The 14,485-nt window shown below is 44.1% G+C and overlaps 1 protein-coding gene across 7 annotated transcripts in view; it reads right to left on the reverse strand.

Annotated features, from left to right (window-relative positions):
• The window catches only part of MBOAT2 (membrane bound O-acyltransferase domain containing 2), a 121,677-nt gene that overhangs the window by 73,167 nt on the left and 34,025 nt on the right, over positions 1–14,485 (reverse strand). For 4 of the 7 annotated variants that reach the window (XR_003682470.1, XM_024118930.2, XM_055089032.1 and 1 more), the window contains exons 2-3: positions 8,285–8,430; positions 3,342–3,419 (exon numbers count right to left, since the gene is read on the reverse strand). The exons of 1 other annotated variant lie outside the window; for it this stretch is intronic. Coding sequence is in view for 5 of the 6 variants with exons in the window: in XM_024118930.2 (XP_023974698.1) it covers positions 3,342–3,419; positions 8,285–8,430 (224 nt within the window). In the remaining variant the exon portion in view is untranslated. Of the gene's footprint in view, positions 1–3,341; positions 3,420–5,659; positions 5,775–8,284; positions 8,431–14,485 lie in introns of those variants that run through there. 2 more of the 7 variants (XM_007100571.4, XM_028497186.2) reach the window with 2 other exon arrangements.

Consider the following 14,485-nt stretch of genomic DNA (forward strand, 5'->3'; position numbering starts at 1 on the left):
CGCGGAGCGGCTGGGCCCGTGAGCCGTGGCCGCTGAGCCTGCGCGTCCGGAGCCTGTGCTCCGCAACGGGAGAGGCCACAGCGGTGAGAGGCCCGCGTACCGCAAAAAAAAATAAATAAACAAAGTTCATTATTCTATTTTTTGTGCTATAGCAAGTTTAAAATTACCACTTGGCAAACCTTATTTCATAGTTTTGAAACTAGCAGGAAGAGTGTGTGTCTGCCTTCCTCTCTTTTTTCAAATCCCTGTGGCAGGAGTGTGCTTATTATAAGGTCCACCCGCTTCTTTGGTAAAGGAGGTCTGATGGAAGCTCAGGTCAAGTTTGTTGTTCACATACTGTCTATGTGCACGACGACAGAACTGAGAGAAGCCGTGACAGAGGCTGTGTGCCCTGCAGAGTCTAAAATATTTGCTATCTGGTCCTTTACAGTCAGTTTGACAACCCCTGCTCTCAGAAACGCTGGTCAAATCTGTGAAAGTTAAATTCTCCCCATGCTAATTAAGGAGAATCAATATCCTAAGATATAGGACCTTCTATCCCTAAATACTCTTTTTCTTCGTGCCTCTAACACTTAAGGTTTTCAATTTTTTTTCCTCAAAAACTTCAAAGCTTATATGAAAATAAGCTTTGAATTCTAGAATAAATTAAATTTTAATGGTAAATTAAAAAGCACGGAATTCTAGAATAAATTAAATTTTAATGGTAAGTTATCTAATTATGGATCAGAATAAAACAGCATACATATAAGCGTGAAATAAAGGGAGCTACAAAAATAAAGTTTATATTAAAATATTTTAATTTACAGACGGATTTGTTACAGAGAGTGCAAAAACTACACTATGAACAGCTTACAAAGTATATAAAACAAAGAGATCCAAGAATTTTTAAACTGTTAAATACTCAGGGAGTCCAAATCCTTCACTTAAAAAGGTTTAAACCCTTGTTGTTCAAAGAAACATATTACACATACCATGTAAAACTAGACTGAAGGAAATAAACAGAACTGTATTATACATGAACAATAACTTTAGACAACAGAGTAATGCTATAAGCCCCATCTAGTATACTTGAATGAAATTCTGAAGTGTGGACCCATTAAACATTTTAAATTAATGTAAAGGCCTAAGTGAAAAGGGGGGAAAAGCATGTACGGATAACAAGAAAAAAACCAAAAAGGAAAAAGTAAAGTCAAACAGAAAAACACACAGGTATAAACTGAAATTGAAGGGAGCTAAAAGAGATTAAAATACACACTTTCTAACTTAATTACTCACCTACTCTTTATTGCCAACACTAGCAACTAACATGGCAAACCCATTTACAATAGCCTGCTCCGTGGATGGTGTCAAATTCTAAACACGGGCAGCATATATGCAAGTAGCACTTTCCTCCTGATCACTTGCTGTAAAAGAGCAACAAAATCAACTGTATCCAACTGTGTGTCTCTAAGGCTGCACCTTCCAAGAGAATTTTCTATGACCACAGAAACCTTCTCTGTCTGCACTGCCCAAGTACAGTAGCCACCAGCCACCTGTGGCTATTGAGCACGTGCCATGTGGCCAGTGTGGCTGAACAACTGAGCTTTAGATGTCAATTAATTTCAATCTACAGGCCACATGTGGCTAAGGGCGCCATACTGGACAGGGTCTGAAGCGTTAAAAGTTAACTTCACAGGGCTTCCCTGGTGGCGCAGTGGTTGAGAGCCCGCCTGCCGATGCAGGGGACACGGGTTCGTGGCCCGGTCCGGAAGGATCCCACATGCCGCGGAGCGGCTGGGCCCATGAGCCATGGCCGCTGAGCCTGCGCGTCCGGAGCCTGTGCTCCGCAACGGGAGAGGCCACGGCAGTGAGAGGCCCGCGAACCACAAAAAAAAAAAAAAAAAAAAAAGTTAACTTCACAGACTGCCGTTGCCTTTCAGAAAAAGAAACAATTTCCTTTGACCAAATATGAATCTACTAGCCTTTCGACTTAAAAGACTTTTGTTTACGCAGGGATACACAAGTTACCTATTTTCAGTAATCTAACCAGATTTTCCTTCTTTTTCCAGATTCAAAACATACAGCTCCTTTGTTCAGATATTAAAGACAGTATCGCTTCGAACCTGTCACCTGTATGAGATTTTATAAATAGGGTCATGATGGTATAAAAATTGCTTTTTTTTGATACGCCATCAAAATATTTTACTCCTCTTATAAAAATTAAAATCAAAACACCAAGAACCTGGAATACTGCAGTACAGAAGGGAGGGGGAAATCAACGCAGGTGGCACCAGTGTAAACTGAGGGAAGTCACTGGGTCGAAACAGAGTGGGTGACCCCTGAGTCAAACACCGAAGAGGCAAAATAGAATGAGATTTGGAAAAAAGCTAATCGATTCGTTACAAGTCCATCATTCCTTGTACAGAACTCTTGGAGCCACACGTATGTCAGAATTCAGAGACATACTGCGCCACAGATATCACGGAACACCCCCAGCAGGATGGGCCAGCAAGATCTGCGGGTACCCGGCCCCTGGGTGTTCAACCAAGTAAGCGCTCCACACCTCTACTTTCCAGTGGACATCTCTGGCCCAGACCTCCACACCAGCTCCCCAGCATCGATGAACTGCCTCACAGACACCCTAAGGTCAACAGGCACTTACTCAGCAAATACCCAGAGTGTTTACTACATGTGAAGCACTGTTTTACGGGACTACACGCCTGCTTGAAACGCGGATCCCCTAGACGTGCTCCCCACCTCCAGGGTTCTCTACACGCAGGAAACGGTGCTCCCATCTACCTGACTGTCCACAGCAGGAAGCTGGAGTCCCCCTGGTGCCCTTCTTCCCCGCCAATCACTAAACCCTTCCAAATGTGCCTTCTAACTCTCTCTCCCATGCGGCAGACTCACTCCAACTCTCCACTGCCGCCACTCCTAGACTAAGCCAATAGTCCTTACCTGGAGGTGGTTATGCCCTCCAAGGGACTTGTGAAAATATCTAGAAACATCCACGGTTGTCACAACTTGGGGAGGAGGTACTACTGGCGTCTAGTGGGCGGGGGCCAGGCAAGCCGCCAAACATCCTACAGCGCACAGGCCAGTCCCGCGCATCCAAGAATGATCCAGCCTAAACCGTCAATAGCGCTGAGGTTGAGAAACCCTGCTCTAAGTAAACAGAAGAGTGCTGCATACCAAGGGTTTTATTTTTGTATTTATGACAGTTCTTGAAAAAGTGATCACAATTTCCAATAATTTTTAATAATTATTATTAAAAATAATAATTTTTAATGTAATAAAATTCTACTTGACCCAATTCTCTTATGTTGGAATACGTATTATATGTGAATAAAGCAAACACTTACTTGTGCATGTTCTCCACTCCTATTATGATCATGATACAGTAGGAAATTCCACTTTGTACAAGAAAATGTAAGGCATACCTGTGAAAAGTAAGAACACTGTTAGAAGAGCCCACGCAGAAACATCAAATTGAAATAATTTAGGCTAAAAAGTGCTTATATATAACACACGGCACTGCCAGATAAAAAAAAAGGAAGCAAACCTCCAAAGCCTAAAATTCTGTGGATACTCTAGAGAGGGAGTCCCATCCCACAAGAGCTGGAAAAATAAGACAAAACCCCATGAAGCCACACTGGGGGCCCCAGCATTCCACGTTTACCAGCTACATGAAAGCTCTTTGGGGTCCTGAGGCTCAAGGTTTACAGCTTTTTCTATAACTCAGGAACAGGGATGAAAAGGAGTAAGAAACCTGGATTTCAGAATAGTCCTGGCAGAACATCAGTTTTTGGCTTACCCAAACTAACTTTGCCAATACAGCTTTGTATCTGCAGTTATCTTTTCAAGTATTACTTACAAAATAGCAAAGAATACTAAATATTAGAATTCACTTGAAAGCAGGTACACCTAAATTTATTTATTCTGAAAACATGATGGCTCGGGTCAAATAAGCTTCCTTATACAAATCCAGTCAATCCTTAATTTGCAGTAATCTATCTACAGAACGTTCTCACCGAGATGACACAGTTTCTTCTAACTTTCTTATGTAGAAATCTACCATTAAATGAGAGAACTAACTTATCCAGTCATGTCACAAAATTCAGGCAAAACATGACTCAGATCTCTGGTTTTAAAATCCATCCAAATTATCCCTAAGATTATGCATACATGTGCACACACACACACACACAAAATTTCCATTTTATTTCCCCTTTGATGGCATGAATAATGCATGAAAAAATTTTCAAATCATTGTATACAATTTAAAGTATTAATAAGTATCTTAAGCTATGATTAAAATTACTTTCTAACCTAATCATCATAGAATAACAGGCACCTCCAATGTGGAAAAGCTACTTAATTTTCTTTAATTTTCCATAGAAATATTACAAACAAGAAGTAGGCTCCAAGGCAGGCCCATAGAAGAAACTTATTTTACTCATTGTACAAAGAATGTCCGTCAGTCTGTCTACTTGTCTCTTCCCCTGCCTAACACACACACACACACACACACACACACACACACGGAAACAATGCTGGCCTGGAATGCTACTATATAACCAAAGGACCAGGAGGCAGCAGAAAAACATATCTGTGTATAAACTGAAACAGAAAGAAGCTAAGAAAACATGACTAAAACACACACTTTTCAAATTAATTACCACCTCCTATTTATTGCCAGCACTAACGGAGCTCATGTGAAAATGCTGAAGTGGCCTGCTGGACACGTGCAAGGGCTTTACTAATTAGAAAAGAACTCATTAACGATAAGTGTCTTCAATGAGAAAAGGTTTTGAAGACTCTTGGGGAAATATCTTTCCTTTCCTACTGAATAAATTTTCTTGGAACATGAGGGATATATGACAACTTAGAAGCTAAAAGTTCTATGTTTCAAATAGCGAAGTGGTTCCTTCCATCGCTGTGAGACGCCCGCTCCCCGGGCATCGCCATTCCGGTGACAAGCTTAGCGATCTTCCGGAGCGCAATACGACACTCTGCCAGTTGTACAGGCCTTTGCTCCTGGGATGATACAAGTCTACCTGTACAGAGTGGACCTGCGTTGCCCTCTATTTCACTGGCCTCCACAACAAGCATCAAGTTGCCTGTACACTCAACCACAGCACTGGTGACCTTCCTCGTAACTTCCCATCCGCAGCTACTCTACTTGCCCTTACTAGAAAAATGAGCGTAATGAGTACACAGTAGCCACCCAGTACTTTTCAGGATTAAAAGATAACACACGAAAAGTGTTGACTGGGTTATCTGGCACACAGTACGCTTTCAAATATTAAGTATTATTAGGGAGGTAAAAACGCAAGCAAGAAGGCGTCTTAGAAGTTTATTATAATCCAGCCCTCATCATTTTAGAGTTGAGGAAACTTAAGTCCTAACATATACCCAGTTAGTACCCCAAGTGACATGGAGACTCAAGTTGTTTCCTCCTGGGCAACTTATCCACTGGCTGATTCTTCACAGGGTGAGCTGGAGTGGAACCCCATGGACTGTGTATCATAATCTGTCAAACAAAACAATCCTTTATCCCCAAACTTCAGTTTGTTTTTAGATATCACATTTTACATATGTTGAATTTCAAATCACACTAAAGGCAGGCACAAAATTTATTTTTAGCAAAAAAAAGAGTTTTAAAAAGGTTGAGAAACACCTCTTCGATTGTTCCACTGATCTTTACTGAATGTCCATTTTCCGAAAGGCACAGTACTGGCCACTGGGAATAAAGAGTCAGGGGATACAGTCTCTGTCCTCAGAGACCTTCCAGTCTAGAGAGAAAGACATACTTTAATACTGCATGATAAACTGAGGAAGAGATTGGATAAACATAAACATTTCTAATCTGGACCACCGACTGGACAATGGTACCAACAGACCATAGTCACAATAACGGTCTTGACCCTGAGTAACTTTCCCTGCTCACGAGGAGCCGGCTACTGTGCTGAGACCCCTTCTGCAGTATTCCATCTTTCAGTCATCACAGCCATCACTGGTTCCATTTTACGGATGAGAAAAGTGATGCTAAAGAGGCCGAATAACACGTCTAGTTGCACGGCTGCCGCCGAGGCACCCAGCGTGGAATCCAGGTCTGTCTGGATTCAGAGCCTAAGCTCCAGTCTGTTACTCTGCACTGCTGTCAAACAGCTAAATAAGTAAATAAAAGTATAAAGTAATTCTCAGTTAATAGAAACTTACAGGTGATGGTTCAAAAAAAAAAAAAAAAAAAAAGCTGAGGCCAAATACAAGTAGGTAAAATGGCCAACCATATTTAGACAACTCACTAACATATGTCTTCCAAAAGAGAAGCTGTCAAAATCAATAAGAGATAGGATTACCTCTGGGCCTAAAAAACAAAGTGCTAAAGTGCAAATCAGAAGGATACGCTACTTCCCTACTCATTCCGATTAGCAGAGTTATCTTTTACCTGGCACAGAGGCACAAACGAACTCTCTTCCCAAAGAAAGGAACATAAAAATTTTCTCCTCCAAGAAAAGAATAGAGAACTCTATTTTAAAAAAAAAAAAAATCCTGGCTATCACATATAATCTGAAATACTTAGGACCACCTGACAGTAAGGTGGGTTCCTCGGGACACTGTGATAAAGCATGCGAGAAGCCTTCACAGCAAGAAAGCACCCCGTCGGTAAAGACCTCCCCTCTGGCAGTGCTCGGAGTCACACGGCCCCAGGACACACAGCTCACATCTCAGTCTTCTACTCTGTGTCCACAGACTGCAACGTGAAGGGTGTCCCGGAGTTGGCCGCTCTGGACGGCAAGGCTTCCCCGACCCCTCCTCAAAATATGCTGCCGAAATACACACTGAACACCAAGTATGTACGGGTGAAATGTGTAGACTGGGATATGCTTGAAAATACTCCAGAAAAAGAAGTTGGGGAAAGAATAAAATAAGAACGGTAGAATTTTAATAATCGTTGAAGCTGGACAATGGATATAGGAGGGTTCATTATATTATTTTCTGTACTTTTGTATTCGAAAGGCTCCATAACACAAAGCTAAATACACACACACACAGACACACTACCCCCATGACATGATTTACAAGAAGTTTAAATAGAATCACCTGAGAAACCTAAGAAAACTTTGATGACATAAATTTGATGTTATCAAGGAAGTGGAGAAACCATGCCTAGATCTGATTTAAGAGATCCCACTGAAACCCCAAGGACTCCGCACACACCCACCACTGGCAGGGCCTATCAGAGGACTGGTCACAGGGCAACATGGCAGAGACTGAATAAATTATCTCTGATTTTTCGTGAGTTTCTAGGACACGTGTGCAATTGCCAGAGGCAAAAACTAGATTAAGAAATACCAGTACATTTCAACCCTCCCAAGAATCAAAAACAACCTCCTAGAAGAAATGCAGAGGCACTGTCAAAGTCCAACAGTCTACACCCCACAACAGAAGCTACTAAACCACAGATCAAGCGACTGCATTTCCATCCTCTCAGGGAATTTCCACGTCCAGCCACAGTCTGCGGAACAGCAAACCTAGAAAGCCTTCTCTGGGATTGTGTAAACATAGCAAATGAGCAAGCAGCATAAGCTCTCACTTAAGAAGGAAAATTCGGGAGAAATCATAGAGCAGAGGGTCCTTCCACTGAGCGTCTCTGCTGTCCTGTGGAGACACTGTGCTCTTCTCCTGATTCCCTCTGTCACATACAACCACCGTCACCTGGGACGAACAGGAAGTGACAGTGTTTCTGTATTGATTCACAGCCCTGACAATTAAGAAGGCAGCTAAGTGAAGGAAACACACATACACGCAGCATCTGAAGGGCCATAAATAAAAGCTTTCCATGCTAAATAATTCTTCCCTGCCAAAACCAACCAAACAAAAAACCTCTTTTGGCTAATGGCAGAATCTAAAAAATGGTAATAGAGTTCTATCAATGGGCTTTACCAGACCCTCAAAAGCCACTTGCACAGAAAGAAAAAAGCTATTTTAAATGGTTCATTTGTCTTGGCATAAAAGACCTGCAAAACAGGTGAAAGAGCTACTCATGACAGAATAAAATGTCTTTATATCCTTTTTCTTCATCTGTCCTTTTTCATAAGTTATAAATAATAAATTGCCCTCTGAACCCCAACTGAAGAGACAGAGCCCACTCTCCACTCTTTTTTTAATATTAAAAATAAATATGTAAAACTTTTTAGGTAACTATAAGAACAAAACTCTACATAATGTATCCTTCTACACACTCAATTCACAAAGATGTCCAAAGTCTTCATTAAATATGATCAAAATAATTACTTACCATCCAAAGCAAAAAAGTGCAAGATAAAGGCCCAAAAGGGTAGCAACGACATGTCTTATAAAAGAGCTAGTTTTGCTTGAATGTAGGTAAGTTCGAAACCAAATGGCTGCTAGCAAGGCAAAGAGTTGGCACACTACAAAGTTGACCTGTAAAGAAAAATTAAAATTTCATATTAGCAACACAGACTTGAATTTGATGTTACATTTAAATTCTCAGGACAAAAACACCAAGGTTACAGAAAATTAAGGTCTCCCAGTTTACTAAAGAAACAAAACAAAAATCGGGGCGTCTTCCCAGGGATGACAGCCTCAAGTTCAAAGTGAAGGGCTGATGCACATGTGGGCGCTGCACTTGGCAGGGACGCTGGCACCCAGCGTGGGGAGAGGCCTGGGGGGGCCCCTGGAAGAACCTGGAAGACACAGGGATGCAGACGCAGAAATGGAAAGCACGGGGTACCCTATGGTTTGAGAGAAAGAGAAACTTATTTTAATGACTTGGGCGACCCTGTAACTGGTGGAAAAGAAGAGCTCTGAGTTTCTCCAAAACTCCTCTGGGTCAAGATCTGATGAAGATCCCCGAGAGTCTGTAGCATGCACCCTCTTCCATTTGGAGTTCCGTACCATCCCTGGCGAGGGAGTCGAGGGGATGCTGCTGGTCTGAAACTACCACTGAAAGGAACCAAATGTCTCAGCTCTGGGGGCCTCAAGTACTGGTCCAGGAGGCAAGCAGGTGAATAAGAGAGAGGAGCCTCCAGAAAGCCATGAGGGATAGCGTTCACCCCCAAGCCCACCAAGGCAAGTTCTTAAATGTCCTCATAACTCACCAGGCACGACATCGTTCTCAATTTTCAGGAATGCATACAAGCTGGTAATAGTGCTGCGGCTCTTTTCTCTCCCTTAACATTACTTTTGCCCTTGCAAAATGATAAAATGAAAAACTACAAATAAGACTCTCTGGTGGTGTTTAAAGACTCAAGAAAAACCTGCATTTCTATCTCTTATGAAGTAGATTCTCATAGAACGTTATGGAACACATGCCTTAGAATCTACAAATACAAGAAAAACACACGTGACATTAGGAACTTGTAAGAAACACATTTAACAACAACAAAATCACGGTTGCAGGACCTAAATTAGGCACCAATCACACCATCTGCATGTCGACGCTGACCCAGATCCTCAGAGATATCTCTGCCTAAAGACACAGGCAACTATGTGCTTTTTCTTGCATTACAAGGAGAAAAACAGTTGAACATTGTTGTACATTGTCTGAGAGACCATTGTTCTCTGAAACAGCTAGACTTCATACAAGCAAAATGTCACTCCAACAGGTTCTAAGCACTTTTTCTCTCCTAACGGTTTCCAACAATATTTTTTTAATTAAGCAAAAAGGAGATATACCAGAAAAATGAATATTGACATCAATAACCACTCACATCTACAAAACTTCTTACAGTTTAAAAACTTTCAAATATCTCATAACTAAACAAAAACGTATGGAGGGGCTTCCCTGGTGGCGCAGCGGTTGAGAGTCCGCCTGCCGATGCAGGGGACGCGGGTTCGCGCCCCGGTCCGGGAAGATCCCACGTGCCGCGGAGCGGCTAAGCCCGCGGGCCGCAACTACCGAGCCTGTGCTCTAGAGCCCGCGAGTCACAACTAGTGAGCCCGTGCGCCACAACTACTGAAGCCCGCGCGCCTAGAGCCCTTGCTCCACAACAAGAGAAGCCACTGCAGTGAGAAGCCCGAGCACCGCAACAAGAGTAGCCCCGGCTCGCCGCAACTAGAGGAAGCCCGCGCGCAGCAACGAAGACCCAGTGCAGCCAAAAATATAATTAGTTAATTAATTAATTTAAAAAACAAAAACAACAAACACCGACAACTTAACATGTGACCCAAGCGCTGCTTCCGCAACAGAAGGACCAGAATAAGGAGTGAGTAGCAACAGGGTGCAGGCCGCTGCTGTTCCAGCCTCCTTGAGAAGGGAGGGCCTGAAGCGGCAAGGAGACAGAGAGGAAAGAGCCAGCTCGAAGGACACTCAGGCCACAGAGCCATCGGGACTGGCCGCTAGACCAGGGCCTGAAGGAATAGGAAAGGCCGCGAGTCACCAGTGGATGATGACACGAACCAATGCGGGGAAGCGTGGGTCCTAGGGGAGAAAGACCCCCCCACCCCCGGAGCACGCTCAGTTTGAGAGTGTGCAGGGGGCAAGCACGCCGGCTCAGAAGACATCTGCGAGGCGGGTCTGGAGCCAGCAGAGCAGATGCGAGTCTGGGAGTGATGGACACGGCGGAAGGAGAGCTGTGCACAGACAAGGGGGCCCAGGGCAGGATCCCACAGCAGGCAAGTCACAGCCAGGCCAAGTCACAGCAGCAAGAACGGGCACACTGTGTGTGGGCGGGGCAAGAGGAGGCTCAAGAGGCCATGGTCACGGTCAGGTCACAGGGCACAAGATCCAAGACAAGCCACCTTCCTTGGCAACTGCACCTTTATCAGTGAGCTTGGCGAGAGCATGTCCAGAGCAGAAAGCCACATGTCACAGATGAGGAAGCTAAGTCCCAGTGTTTAGGTAACCCGTCCAAATTAATACGGCCTACGAATAATTCATATGTTATCCGCTAGTGGCCCGGACAGCTGTGCAGGAGACACAAGATGCATGAAGCGGGATACTGCTCTGGAAGCACGCAGAACTAGGGTACAACTGAAGTGCCAGGGAGAGAGCCCTGGGAGCAGGTGCCATTAAGGACCCTGACCTGGGGGAGCCTCCAGAGGCACAGCTGGCATCCGGGCCTTGCAACTGGGCTGCAAAGGAGAAGAAGGATTCGGCCAGTCAGACAATGGCGGCAACTCGAGGAGGCGGGAGCAGCGATTCATATCAGAAAAAAGCCCTGGGCTTCCCTGATGGCGCAGTGGTTGAGAGTCCGCCTGCCGATGCAGGGGACGCGGGTTCGTGCCCCGGTCCGGGAAGATCCCACATGCCGCGGAGCGGCTGGGCCCGTGAGCCGTGGCCGCTGAGCCTGCACGCCCGGAGCCTGTGCTCCGCAACGGGAGAGGCCACAGCGGTGAGAGGCCCGCGTACTGCAAAAAAAAAAAAAAAGCCCTGTAGGATATGCAGGTGGGGAAATACAGACTTGTTACTTTACACAGGAAACACCAGAATGGGTACACAGCCAGATGTTCAAATAGCTGTTGTGAAAGGTCTTAAAGGTAAAACTTTCCCATATCTTAGTCATTCTGTCATGGGTGGGGTAGGGCTGGGGAGGCAAATGCACACTGTAGACGGAAACAGAGCAAGAAAGAACTAACACACCTGCAAGGCGTGGACATCCATCACATCACGGGCTGGCACTTTCCACTACTTCCCGCCTTTAATCCTTGAAGCAGGGTGCTACTTCCCCGAGTTTACTCAGCCAGCTCAACGTCACCTACAGCACAGGTGAGTACCCCAGGCTCTAACCCATGTCTGAGTCTAGGCTGTTCCGTGGCTGCCTCTCTACTTCTAGAGAAGGTCTGAAGGTCCAACTTGATTGCTACAGACAAGACCATATAGAGAATTTGCGATCCGCGAAGTATGTCCGTCCTAGCTAACAAAATGCCACCAAACGGCTACTTCCCACACCTAATACACACAATAAAAGAGAAGCCACGTTGAGCTTGCGTACATTTGTTTTGGTTTGTTACAGGTCAACCCTTCGTAAAAGCTTTCTTCCAAATGGAAAGAAATATAGACCCAAAAGACTTTATGTTCTTTTTTGCAACACCATTTTGTTTAAAATATACCTGTACAAATGACCTGATGTACCTTCAAAGAAGTGCCCCCAGAAATTTGGGAGTGGGGGGTGGGAGGGGAGGCAGGGCACAGGAAGGGGGAAGAAGCAAGGGTGAAAAATCTAGCTAATTCAAGATTTTTTAAATTAAAAATTTAACTTTTGTGAAAAGTTGCACATAGAAGTACCTACGAAAGCAATTGTTGTAGACAAACCAGAGGATGCTCTCTGAGGAGCGTGTTCCACATGAGGTGGTGAGAGAAGGATTTTCTTCGACGCCAAATGACGTGGTTCAATCTCACAATTAAGTCCTTGTCCAGGCGCTCAGGGTGAAAGCTTAGTAATTTATGCCACCCCAAAGAAATAGCAACAAGATTCACTTATTTTTAAGGACAGTCAAAGAAATTATTAACAATGCCCCCAAACAAATTTGCAAAAGCATTCAGAGAGGGAAGGGTCCAAGCCAGTGACATCGGAGGCTCATCAGCTCACCTCCTTCCACGGACATACCAAACCAACAGCTACACCTCTTACGAAAGAATGGATAACCTGCCACACATGCCACACAACAGTTAATTACTGCCACATCAGAGCTAAGCATTCTATAATAAGCCAACAACTGACTTATAATAAGTTGAGAGTGGAAAAACTTAAATTTCAAGGCAGCTCAAGATGAACAAATACCATATGATATCACTTATATGTGGAATCTAAAATATGACAAGTAAACTTATCTACGAAACAGACATGTGGTTGCCAAGGGGGTGAGGGGAGTTTGGGAGTAGCAGATGCGAACTATTACATATAGGATGGATAAACAACAACGTCCTACTGTACAGCACAGGAACTATGTTCAATACCTTGTGTTAAACCACAATGGAAAAGAATATGGAAAAGAATGTACATATATGTATACCTGAATCACTCTGCTGTACAGCAGAAACTAACACAACATTGTAAATCAACTGTACTTCAACAAAACTTTAAAAAGATGAAGTGCTTTAAAAAGATACTCAACAAATTAGCAGAAGCACCCCAAAACCAACTGCTGCCTCCGTGTCTCTATCAATGGAACATAAATTACATCTCATGTTACTTTTCTGTTAGTATAAACGGCTCTTGGGTAGCATACTTACATTCTTAGCCAGTGGCTCCCAAGGTAAACAGGCAGTGTCTGGGAGACCCTGTATGGGCGGAGCCGGGGGAATGAGGCACACAGCCCGTGGCCAAGGATCATAGGGGTTCTCAAGGCCCCACAGATACAACATTTAGCATCCCAGCACTGTGCGTGCATCTACCGGTGTAAGTCCAGCTGTGTAATAACCACCTGCATAGCTGATTAGAAATAGACTCTTGAATACTAGCCCCAGAATTCTTATTCCCCTGGTCTGAAACAGAACCTTGAATTCTTGCTTGTAATTCCACAGGCAAAACTCGTGTGCTCTATGTTTGAGAAATGTGTCCTCATCAACCAACCTCAAAGTCAAGTAGATACAAGGGGGCCCAAAGGCAAGGCAAAGAACCCACTCGTATCTTCAGGAAATAATATAAATTAAATCCATATAAGATACCACTATGGGCTTCCCTGGTGGCGCAGTGGTTGCGCGTCCGCCTGCCGACGCAGGGGACACGGGTTCGTGCCCCGGTCCGGGAGGATCCCACGTGCCGCGGAGCGGCTGGGCCCGTGAGCCGTGGCCGCTGAGCCTGCGCGTCCGGAGCCTGCGTTCCGCAACGGGAGAGGCCACAACAGTGAGAGGCCCGCGTACCGCAAAAAAAAAAAAAAAAAAAAAAAATGATACCATTATGTATCGACCAGTCTGACAATACCAAAGTAGACTATGGTGTGGAGCAATGGGGTCTCACACACGCTAACACAACCACTTGGGGAAACAGCTCAGCATCTGCTTACAGGACTAAAGATACTCACACCCTAGGACTCAGCCACTCCACTACTTAGAGGTATAACATGGGGACCAGGAGACATGTTCAAGAGTGTTCAAAACTGTGCTGTTCATAATAGCCATATGCTAGAAAACACCCAATGCCCATTAACAGTAAAATGGCTAAATATATTGTGGTGTATTCATATAACAGGCAACACACAGAACAACGAAAATGAAAAATTATAGCTTCTTACAGCATATGGACTAAACTCAACACACAATGCTGTATGAAAGAAGCCATACATCTCTTGAATTTAACTCAGAGGAACACATACAACATAAAAACATATTTTTATAAAAAGTTCCCCCAAACGAGCAATAAACCATACTGTTTGGGGGTGCCCACATGAGTGGTAAAACTATAAAGAGGATGAAATGAATATCACTGAAGTCAGCAAAGTGACAGTCCATGGAAGAAGGGAAGAGGTCACAATGAGAGGCATACAGGGGGCTTCTGGGTGCTGGTGATCATCTGTTTCCTGCCCAGGGTGGTTA

The sequence above is a fragment of the Physeter macrocephalus genome, chromosome 12, assembly GCF_002837175.3.
Source record: "Physeter macrocephalus isolate SW-GA chromosome 12, ASM283717v5, whole genome shotgun sequence".
NCBI lineage: Eukaryota > Metazoa > Chordata > Mammalia > Artiodactyla > Physeteridae > Physeter > Physeter macrocephalus.